Raw genomic sequence first — 11,583 nt, forward strand, 5'->3', positions numbered from 1 at the left:
TTGGTTCTGATGCATATACATTGCTTATTAACTAACAGGCCTATTGGCTAGGTTGTACAGTTTCCTTGAGAATATGAAGCTAATTTCCTAGTTATGGATTTTATACACAGGGGATAGGGTAGCTCCCATTCTAAGTTAACTAAATGACATCTTGGTCAGATAAATATGTCTTATGAGTTTGATAAATATAAACAATTTCCTACAGCTGGGTCATAGGGGCTTTACTGAGCTTCAATTTAGCTGTAATTAAAAAAGTCTCTGTTAGTTCGCTAAGCTAACCCAAAATATTACTGCAAATACAGAAGAAAATAGTAGTAAGAAGAACCAAATACTATGTAGGAATAAACAACCAATAGAAAGAAAAGAGAAGAGGTGCTTGCTTCCTGTTCCACGTTGTAAGAATTAGACAACTCATAAGTGTTTATTAAGAATCTGGAATGTATAGAAAATTAGTATAAGTCATAAACCCTATACTTCAGGATTTTGTCATCTACTTGGGGAAATAAACATGGAACAAATAGAATAGTAAGTAATAATTAGTTGCTATGAAGTACATGAAATTTTATCAGAAAAAATGAAATTAATGTGGGCCAGAGTTTTTCTGGAAGGTTTTGTAATAAGTTTTAAGATAGTTTTGAAGGATTTTGAAAATAAATGGATATAGATGCAAATACCAGGATAAAACTTTGGGGGAAAATATAAACCCAGGAAGAGAAAGTGCTGTCATGGGGTGGATAATTCCAGTGGCTGCAAAGCATTTGAATAATTCTTATCCAAGTTGACATTGAGACTTCATGGCTGCATTGAAGCTAGAACATGATGTCTGTGGGAGTGTCCTTGGAACAAAGGTACATTCTGTAAATCACTCATTTAAAAAAATTTTTTTTAACGTTTATTTATTTTTGAGACAGAGAGAGACAGAGCATGAACAGGGGAGGGTCAGAGAGAGGGAGACACAGAATCTGAAACAGGCTCCAGGCTCTGAGCTGTCAGCACAGAGCCCGACGCGGGGCTCGAACTCACGAACCACGAGATCATGACCTGAGCCTAAGTCGGCCACTTAACCGACTGAGCCACCCAGGCGCCTCTGTAAATCATCCATTTAAAGAATGATGATTCAATAAGACCATAACTATAACGTATGTACTTTTTCTTTATAACTGACAGGACTTCTGTGATTATGGGGCTAAGAGGAGAAAAATGGCATGAGTACTGAAAGTTTAGGCTTTGTTCAAAATGGAAGAAAGATTTGTCTTGTTTCAGCAGCAACACTGTCCAGTGGTGGAGAACCACAGTTTCTATTTCTAATACTAGAAGCAAATCAAAAGCAAGAAGAGATGCATATGGGAAGAGTTATATCTAATATAAATACTTTCAAATGTTTAAGTTTTGTTTTAAAAATATAAATTGACAGTAAATATTATACAGCATTTATATTTGTTATAGATGATATTTCTATTAGCTGTTTCAAGAGATAAATTACTGAATCTCAGTGAGTTGGTAAAACGGAAAGTGTATTTCAAGATTATGCAAAGTCCAAAATGTGATATACTTCAAAGGGCAGGTAACAATTCTTATAGTGGTGATTATGTCAGTTTTGGCACCCTTAAGTTTCTTTTGTAGGAATTTGTTAACTTCATATAAATTTTTAAATTTATTTGCAATAAAATAGATATTTCCCAACTTGTTTTATAAGGCCAACATAACTTTGATTACAAACTTAACAATGACATTAAAAGATAGGAAAACTGTGCCATTCTTTCTCAGAAGCATGAATGCAAAAATCCTGAACAAAATAGTGTATGAAACCCAGTGATACCTAAAATGTATAATAAATTGCAATCAAGTTGAAGTTATTCCAGAAATACGAAGTCGGTTTAACATGTAAATATCAGTCAATGTGACTTACAACATTGATCAAACACAGGTAGAAAAGAAGTATCATTATTTCAATTATGCAAAAAAACACATTTGATCAAATTTGAAATTCATTTAATGTAAAACATCTCAAACTAAAAACAGAAGATAACTTCCTTAATCTGATATAGTGAGAGCAAACATCCTACTGAATGGTGAAACATGTTGGAAGCCGAGCTATCCCAGCCTGAGTGGCAGGGCCCGGGCTGTGGACAGACTGGTGACTGCAAGGCGGCCCACAGACAGTGAAGCTTCTTGTACTCCCGCTTTTAGTAATTTGGCCTTAAAACTACCTGGGGTATTGTCTGTCGGGGAATGGCCCTCAGCAGGCCCCCTGGGAAAAGAAGCATTAGGAAAGAAAATAAGGTTCTGCAAGAAATTGTGTAGCCTTACGTTTAGCCCTTGCCATCCCCTATGGAGACTCCTCTACTTACAGGAAGGATAGCCTCATGTATTTGCCAGCAAAGAGGGCCTGTAAAGGAGAGATAAGGATTTGAAAGCCTCACTTTGGCAACTAAGGAGTGTATCTCTGGGCACAGGTGACTTCAACCCATAGCCCCACCTGGCCCCCCGGAGGCATTCCAGATGATGACTGAACCTAGTCGGTTAAGGTACAGAATGGTTCATTGGTTCCTAGGTGCATTGTCTCTCTGAGAATGTAGGAGGCATGGGTTTCTAAGGCCTTTTCAGCCCCTTTCTGGCACCTCAGACCGAGGCAAACACATTGTTCTTCTGGCTTCAAGTGGTTAGGAGGTCATGTCCCTGTAACTGTTCCACTTGAGGTGTTTCATGCGAACAGCAAAGCAAATGCTTCATAGACTATAGATAATTATAGATAAACGCAGATGCATAATGGAATAATGTAAGAAATTAATCAATAATCAAAGGGTGTGTGGGAACATTACGGGAAAATCGCCATGTTATTTCTTAAAGGTTGATTACACATAGGAACATTTTTAAAATTAGGTAATGTTAGAAAAACGTAGATGACGTATGCTACAAGGAAATCACTAGCAAATATAATGCCACGTTTGCTACAATAAATCAGCCAGTTCAACACACTGCTGTTGTCTGTGTCCATTTTTATTTTAGTTTTAGGTTTTTATTTTAGTTTTTTATTTTTAGTTTTTTTAATTTTAGTTTTGTTTTATTTTCACCGACGCTGTTCTTGCTTCGGGAACCCCTGGTTGCTGGAGCTCATCTCCAGCAAGTGGCCCCCAAACAGGACCCAAAGGTAATCAGATAGGAGCATTCGGGAGGGCTAGGACTCCACCTGGGGTGCTGCAGACCCCTGCAGACGTAGACAGGTAAGTGAAGGGTGGATAGTCAGAACAAAAATTTGAGAAGTTATGGGCCATATTAAGTCTAAAGAAAGAAGACTATTGAAGTATTACTGCATATGCTTGGAAAAAGAAAAATTAAAGTTACTAATAGCCAGTTGGCTAAATTTTTACATTTTATTCAGGAATGCTGTCCATGGTTTCCTGAAGAAGATACAGTAAACTTACAGACATGGAATAGAGTAGGAGATCAGCTTAGGGAGTATTATACTCTCCATGGACCAGAAAAGGTAACTGTAGATGCCTTTGCTCTTTGGAATTTAATTAAAGATGTTTAGAACCCTAGCAAAGGTTGAAAAACTCCCCCAATGGGAGAATTTTTCTTTAGGGGAAGGTACTCCTTTGCTTTCTCCTGCTAAGTCTCAGGCAATGCTGGCTTCGGCCCTGCCTGATGACGATAAGCTTACACCTGAGGAGGAACAAGATTTGCAGGATGCTGCAGCCAAATATCATGATGAGGGAAGCCCTATAGGGGTTTGTGCAGCTCCACTAAATAATAAAGAGCCTCCTACACCTTTTCGGGCTCCCCTTAGTCCTTTACATTGTGATAAATTGTTTAGACGTTTGCCACCTCGTCCCCCTCTTCCAATGACCTTGGCACAACAGAAGGTCCATAGAACTTCAGGCTTTTTGGCTGCACTAAGACAGGCAGAACAGGCAGGGGATATTGAATTTGCTCAATGTTTTCCTGTCATGTATGGAGGCGAATTTGATGAGGAGATCTCTTGGGAACCTCTGCCATATAAAATACTCAAGGAATTAAAGGCTGCATGTCAGGACTATGGTCCTCTTGTTCCTTATACATTAACTCTTTTGGATACACTGTCTAACCGATGGATGGCACCTTATGATTGGGTGCAAGTGGCCAAGGCCTGTTTGTCTGGAGGTAATTACTTGTTATGGAGGGCAGAATATGAGGAATTGGCTAAGAGGCAGGTTTCTATGAAAAGGAAGTCCAAGGATGCCCCTATGACTTTAGACATGTTGCTAGGAAGAGGAGAGTATAATACTGCCTGGTGTCAGATGTATTTAGACAAGGATATTCTTGCATAAGTAAATTCCTGTGCAGTCAATGCTTGGAAGGCCTTGCCAGTCACCACTGAAAAAGCAACAGCATTAGGGAATGTTAAACAAAGGGCAGAGGAGCCTTCTGAGGATTTTGTCTCTCACCTAATGGTGGCAGTAAAAAGAGTTATAACAGATGAGGAAGCAGCCAACATTTTGGTAAAGCAGCTTGCATTTGAAAATTCCAATACTACTTGTCAGTCTTTGCTGGGGTCTATACGAAAAACTGGCTCTTTAACCAATTATGTCAAACAATGTGCAGATGTCAGTCCTGCTTTTATATAGGGAGTAGCTATTGCTTCAGCCCTGAAAGGAGAAACTTATTCTCAATTCATGCAAGGATTGTCTAATAAAAATGGTAAACAACATTTAAAGGGTCTTAATGTAAATTGCTTTACATGTAAGCAACCAGGGCATTTTAGTCGGCAATGTCCCCAGAATAGATTTGTTTCTCAAGTGTCCGGACAAAATGTAAATACTCGCCTTCCTCAGGCACTTTGCCTTCGCTGCCAGAAGGGATTTCACTGGGCCAAATATTGTAGGTCCATGTTTCATAAGGATGGCACTCCTCTGAACCCTAACAAGAGTTAGATTTTAATCAAGGGAATTCTGGAAACGGGCAGAGGGGCCTGTCCCAGGCCCAGACAATAAGTGGGGCATTTTCCCTGAACCCGTTCATTCCTTTTGTCCCGTCTTAGAACTCTTCAAAGTCACTCCAGGGAGCACAGGATTGGACCTACGTTCCTCCACCTCAACAATATTAACACCAGATGTGGCTGTTACCCCTATACTCACCAGGGTAAAAGGACCTTTGCCCAAAGGCATAGTGGGAATCATTTTGGGTCAAAGCTCTATGGCCTTACAGGGCTGTCAATTATTCCAGGAGTGATTGATTCAGATTACACTGGAGAACTCCAGGTACTCGTTTCTCCTCCAACAAGAACAGTTCAAATAGAGAAAGGACAAAGAATAGCACAATTATTATTATTGCCTTACCATGAGACAGGAAAAGTAGACTCTCAACAAGATAGAGGTCCAAAGTGATTTGGGTCTAGTGATTTGGTTTTTTGGATCCAAGAGGTCACAGCTTGGCGACCTCTTAAGGAATTATTAATTCAAGGGGAAAAAATTACAGGTTTGCTCGATACAGGTGCAGATGTGTCTTGTATTGCAGGAAAGGATTGGCCTTCTGAGTGGCCCACTAAAGCTGCTCCTATAGGACTTATAGGTATAGGAAGAGCTCCTTCTATTGCTAAAAGCACACAAATTTTGCCATGGGCTAACGAGGAGGGTCAATCTGGAGTTTTTTGTCCTTGTGGAATTCCCACTATCCCTATAATGCTATGGGGACGGGACATATTATCCCACATGGGGATGCTGCTATATAGTCCAGATGACAAGGTGCCTGCACAGATGCTACAGATGCATTTTGATCCAGATAAAGGACTGGGAAAACACAATCAGGACATTAAAGAACCTATACAGACAATATCTAATGTTAAAAGACAGGGACTTGGATATCAAAATTTTTAATGGAGGCCATTGCTGAAAGAGCTGCTGATCCCATTAATTGGATAAATGACAATCCAGTTTGGGTGGAACAATGGTCTCTACCCTTAGAAAAGTTACAGGCAGCAAAAGAGTTAATACAGCAACAGTTAGAAGCAGGGCATATAGAACCCTCCAATAGTCCATGGAACACACCTATTTTTGTCATTAAAAAAAAATCAGGAAAATGGAGATTATTACAAGACTTAAGGGCAGTAAATGCTACTATGGAGGATATGGGTTCTCTTCAACCAGGCAACCCTTCTCCTGTGGCAGTACCCTCCACTCATAACATAATTGTTATTGATCTGCAGGATTGTTTTCTTCACCATTCCTTTAAGTCCTTAAGTCCTTTAAGTCCACCATTCCTTTAAGAAGGCACTTTGCTTTCAGTCTGCCATCAGATAATCTTAAGCAGCCTTATCAAAGATATCAATGGAGGGTGTTGCCACAGGGTATGAAAACAGTCCTACCTTATGTCAAAAATATGTTGATCAAGCTTTAACAGAAATAAGAGGCCTTTATCCTGACCTTTATTTGGTCCTTTATATGGATGACATATTAATCGCTCATCTGGACCGGACACTTTTACAAGAAGTGTTAATCAAAACCACCTCCACCCTGTCGTCTCATGGGTTAAAGGTGGCACCAGAAAAAATCCATACATACTTGGGACGGATATTAAACACACATACAGTTTCACCTCAATCTTTGCAACTTAGAAAGGACAATTTACAAACTTTACATGATTTCCAAAAACAATTAGGAGATATTAATTGGATTAGGCCATTTTTTAAGATTCCCACTGCCGATTTAAAACCATTATTTGATTTATTACAGGGAGACTCTAATCCTTTATCTAAAAGAACTTTAACTCCTGAGGCCTCCGAAGCCTTGAATATGGTAGAATAAGCCATTAATAAGTAGATTTTAAGGTGAATCAACTATAATTTACCTTGGTCTCTAATAATTCTGGCCACAATATATACTCCAACAGGCTGCCTATGGCAGGAGGGGTCACTTGAATGGTTACATATGCCAGCTACTGGAAAGAAAATATTAACAGCATACATTGATTTGACTGCCAGCTTAATAACTAAGGACAGAAGAAGAAGCATGGAGATCCAAAAACCAATTACAAGATTTAATAGAATCCAGTGAAAATTGGCAAATAGCTCTGAGTGATTTTAGAGGCGAAATACTGTTTCATTTGCCAAAAAATCCTATATTACAATTCCTTCGTGAACATCCTGTTATATTTCCAGAGAAATGTAAATCATCTCCTATTCCTAATGCATCTCTGGTATTTACTGATGGTTCATCCAATGGAAAAGCTGTGGCTATTATTGACTATCACCCGCATATACAAGAGACTCAGGAAACTTCAGCTCAAAAGGCAGAAATAATGGCAATCCTGTTTGTTTTTTCCACACTAACTGAACAAAGTTTTAATCTTTACACAGATTCTCAATATGTGGTTAAGCTCTTTCCCCATATAGAAACTGCTACAATAGCTATTAATAAAACTACTATTCCTAGATACTTATTGGAATTACAAAATTTTATTCATGAAAGAAGAGATCCTTTTTACATAGGTCACATCAGGGCTCACAGTAATTTGACAGGGCCCTTACATGAGGGAAATGCATTGGCTGATAAATACGTGAAGTTTGTTCTGGGAACAGCAATAGAGGATGCTCAGAGAGCTCATAAAATTCATCATCAAAATGCTGCTGCCTTATGATATCAATTTCAGATTACCAGAGAAGCTGCTAGACAGATAGTAAGAGATTGTCCTACTTGTCCTATGCATGTCAGTGCACAATCTATGGGAGTTAATCCCTGAGGCCTACGAACTAATGATTCATGGCAGATGGATGTAACTCACATTTCCAGCTTTGGGAAACTTTCCTATGTACATGTTACTACAGATACTTATTCCCATGTAACTCTAGCCTCAGCCAGAATTGGAGAAGCCCACAAAGATGTCATTCAGCACCTGTTCTATTGTTTTTCTTATTTAGGTATGCCACTTCATTTAAAAACTGATAATGCACCTACCTATACTTCAAAAGCTTTTAAGCAATTCTCCAACACCTTCAGCATTAAACATACTACAGGAATTCCTTATAATCCTCAGGGACAAGCTATTGTAGAAAGAGCCCATCAGACTTTAAAACATCAAACTACCAAACTGCAAGAAGGAGAGCTTAAGTATAGCTCCCCTCATCATATTTTGAGCCATGCCATGTTTGTTATTAATAATTTTAATGTGGATACTGCGGGCATTTCTGCCATGCAGCGTCACTGGAACCCTGATCTTGATGCTCCTAAACCATTGGTAAAATGGAAGGATCTTCTTACAGGAACATGGAAAGGGCCTGATGTTTTACTAACTTGTGGGAGAGGATATGCTTGTGTTTTCCCACAGGATTCAGATTCTCCTTTGTGGATTCCGGACAGACTCATTAGACATGTTCAACCCGCCACCACCTCCTCCATCTTTCCACACATCGACTCAACACAAGAGACGTCTATCGGAGGAGAGCCGAGGAGGACCACTGACATATCGCATGAGAGAACTTCACCTTCAAGATGACTGGCAACCGCTGAGACCAACCCCGATGCCACGGCACAGACTGACCCAAGCGACTCAAGACAGTAGTCCACCAGCATGGGGCCAAATAAAGAAACTGACGAATGAAGCTGAGAGACTGGTTCTCAACCAAGGACTTTAACCTTCTCCTTTTACTCTTTTTGTTGCTATACTTGCCATTTTAGCTTGTCAGGCAAAATGTGACAAACCGGGTACTTCTTATTGGGCTTATTTACCTAACCCTCCTTCCTTTCAACGGGTAACTTGGGAGAATGAGGTTATTCCACTTTATACTAACATTCCTTCTTTGATGGGAGGAGCTCAGTCTCCTATTCAATTGGGACAGGCTGTTAATACTAAAAACTTCTCCTTTTATGGAGTTTCAAGTTCTGTTCCTATCTGCTTTGTTATCCCCAATACTATAAAGGATGAGTCTCCCTCCATTAATGGCTGTGCTCCAACATCTTATAAGGGGGTGTTGACAGATTCTCCTAATTATGCAGTTGCAGACAAAAGACTCCTATGGTCTCTAATTTTGCTTTTACCTGGAGACTCTTCTCCTAAAATGTTTACTCCTAAAGATTATCTGAAAGCCCTCCCTGTTTGTGCAGCATCTCCTCCAGAGAAGGATGACACTAATGAGGAATGGGCCTTTGTTAACCCTAAAATAGGCTTCCCAAAATGGAGATATTGTGCTTATAAAAAAGAGATTCATATTGTTATTCCTGGAACATATTTAACTGTAATTGATAGAAGTTGTGCAGATTCTTCTGTAGACTATAGGCTTTTCTTGGAATCAACTAATGTTAGATACTCTTGGAAAAATGAATATATCCCTTGCTGCATGCCAATTAATAGATGGCATATTAATGGATGGGTACCAAGCATCTTGACTATTTCTACAAAAAAAGGCAGGATATTTTCAATCTGAAATATGGCGTGTGATTGTTGCCACAAAACTGGTTAACACTGCGCAGGCCGGAAAATCAGAGCAGATATCAGGTACAGGCTTGCTTACAGTCTCCATATGCATTTTAATTTCCGGAGATTATAATTCCGTAAATATCTCTGAGTATGCTGACAAATATCATGTATCTTGTATCCGCTGTAATCTTACAAATTGTGTTTCCCCTTTAACAAATGTAAAAACACTGATGATTGTTCAGCGACCCCCATATTTAATGGTTCCTGTCACTCTAAATACTACATGGTTTGATAGTTATGGTTTGCAAGCTTTGCAGGATGTAAATGCACTTCTTGTTCATGGTCGTCGCTTTATAGCTCCTCTTATTCTTGGAATTACAGCATTTATAGCTTTAGCAACTTCCCTTTCGCTTTCTGCTATAGCCTTATCTCAAGAAATTCACACAGCAACTTTTACTGATCAATTATCAAAAAATGTACCCATGGCTTTACCTACACAAGAAATTATAGATAGTAAACTAGACTCTAAGGTTAATGCTTTAGAAGAAGCTGTTCCCATGATTGGTCAGGAACAGACCTCTTTTAAGGTTCGCCTTGCCTTGAGATGTCATATTGATTTTCATTGGATTTGTGTAATGCCCCTAAAAGTTAACGAATCTCTGTATTCTTGGGAGAGAGTTAAAAATCATATCCTAGGTATCTGGAATCACTCAGATTTAAATTTTGATTTAAATTCTTTACATAAAGATATTCGTGATATTAGTCAAGCTGAGGCTGAGTTTTCTGCCTCACAAATATCAAACACATTTTTTCAAAATTTATCCTTTTATGTCTCTCATAAAAGCTTTTTTACCACTATGATTAAAGTGGCTTTGATTGGAGGATTGATAATTCTTCTTCTTCTGCTTCCAGTCATCGTCAGACTGTTGAGGGGTAGTATCCAGGGGCTGGCAATGGAACTTCATGCCATTAAATTAAAAAATAAAAAGGGGGAGATGCTGGAAGTTGAGCTATCCCAGCCTGAGTGGCAAAGCCCAGGCTGTGGACAGATTGGTGACTGCAAGGCGGCCCACAGACAGTGAAGCTTCTTGTACTCCCGCTTTTAGGTAATTCGGCCTTAAAACAACCTGGGGTATTGTCTGTTGGGGAATTGCCCTTGACAGGCCCCCTGGGAAAAGAACCATTAGGAAAGAAAATAAGGTTCCGCAAGAAATTGTGTAGCCTTATGTTTAGCCCTTGCCATCCCCTATGGAGACTCCTCTACTTACAGGAAGGATAGCCTCATGCATTTGCTAGCAAAGAGGGCCTGTAAAGGAGAGACATAAGGATTTGAAAGCCTCACTCTGGCAACTAAGGAGTGTATCTCTGGGCACAGGTGATTTCAACCCATAGCCCCACCTGGCCCCCCGGAGGCATTCCAGATGATGACTGAAACTAGTCGGTTAAGGTACAGAATGGTTCATTGGTTCCTAGGTGCATTGTCTCTCTGAGAATGTAGGAGGCATGGGTTTCTAAGGCCTTTTCAGCCCCTTTCTGGCACCTCGGACTGAGGCAAACACATTGTTCTTCTGGCTTCAAGTGGTTAGGAGGTCATGTCCCTGTAACTGTTCCACTTGAGGTGTTTCATGCGAACAGCAAAGCAAATGCTTCATAGACTATAGATAATTATAGATAAACGCAGATGCATAATGGAATAATGTAAGAAATTAATCAATAATCAAAGGGTATGTGGGAACATTACGGGAAAATCGCGATGTTATTTCTTAAAGGTTGATTACACAAAGGAACGTTTTTAAAATTAGGTAATGTTAGAAAAACATAGATGTCGTATGCTATAAGGAAATCACTAGCAAATATAATGCCACATTTGCTACAATAAATCAGCCAGGATGGAATGGCAACCTCCAAGCTCCTTACATGCAGAATTGCAATATCCGGTATACAGAGAGAACTCACACATATCCATAGGAAAAAAAAAAGATAAATAACCCAATAGAAAAAGTAAGCTAGATATATGAATAGAATTCTCAGAAGAGGAAGCCCAGAATGAGAATGAGAATCATTCTCACTGGCAATTAGGGAAATTTAAATGTAAACCATAATGAATACAATTCATTTACATCAGAATGATGGCAATACTAGTTATATTAAAATGGATACCTTGTGAAAAATCATTTGACAGAAACTTCTGCC

General features: G+C 39.3%; 1 protein-coding gene across 7 annotated transcripts; it reads left to right on the forward strand.

Moving 5' to 3' along the window:
- Positions 1-2,380: 2,380 nt before the first annotated feature.
- LOC109278246 (endogenous retrovirus group K member 13-1 Env polyprotein-like) lies at positions 2,381-11,272 on the forward strand. Of its 7 annotated transcripts, none has more exons than XM_053901506.1 (3): positions 2,381-3,151; positions 3,383-3,487; positions 8,302-11,272. In XM_053901506.1, the coding sequence occupies exon 3, from the start codon at positions 9,621-9,623 to the stop codon at positions 10,470-10,472; it is 852 nt and encodes a 283-aa protein (XP_053757481.1). In that variant the 5' UTR covers positions 2,381-3,151; positions 3,383-3,487; positions 8,302-9,620; the 3' UTR covers positions 10,473-11,272. The 7 variants fall into 7 exon arrangements, with proteins under 7 accessions (XP_053757481.1, XP_053757484.1, XP_053757483.1 ...); XM_053901509.1 differs by having other exon boundaries at positions 8,334-11,272; XM_019468421.2 differs by having other exon boundaries at positions 2,387-3,151; positions 8,302-10,271.
- The last annotated feature ends 311 nt before the right edge of the window (positions 11,273-11,583 follow it).

The sequence above is a fragment of the Panthera pardus genome, unplaced genomic scaffold (assembly GCF_024362965.1).
Source record: "Panthera pardus isolate Hobbes unplaced genomic scaffold, ASM2436296v1 HiC_scaffold_13, whole genome shotgun sequence".
Taxonomy (NCBI): domain Eukaryota; kingdom Metazoa; phylum Chordata; class Mammalia; order Carnivora; family Felidae; genus Panthera; species Panthera pardus.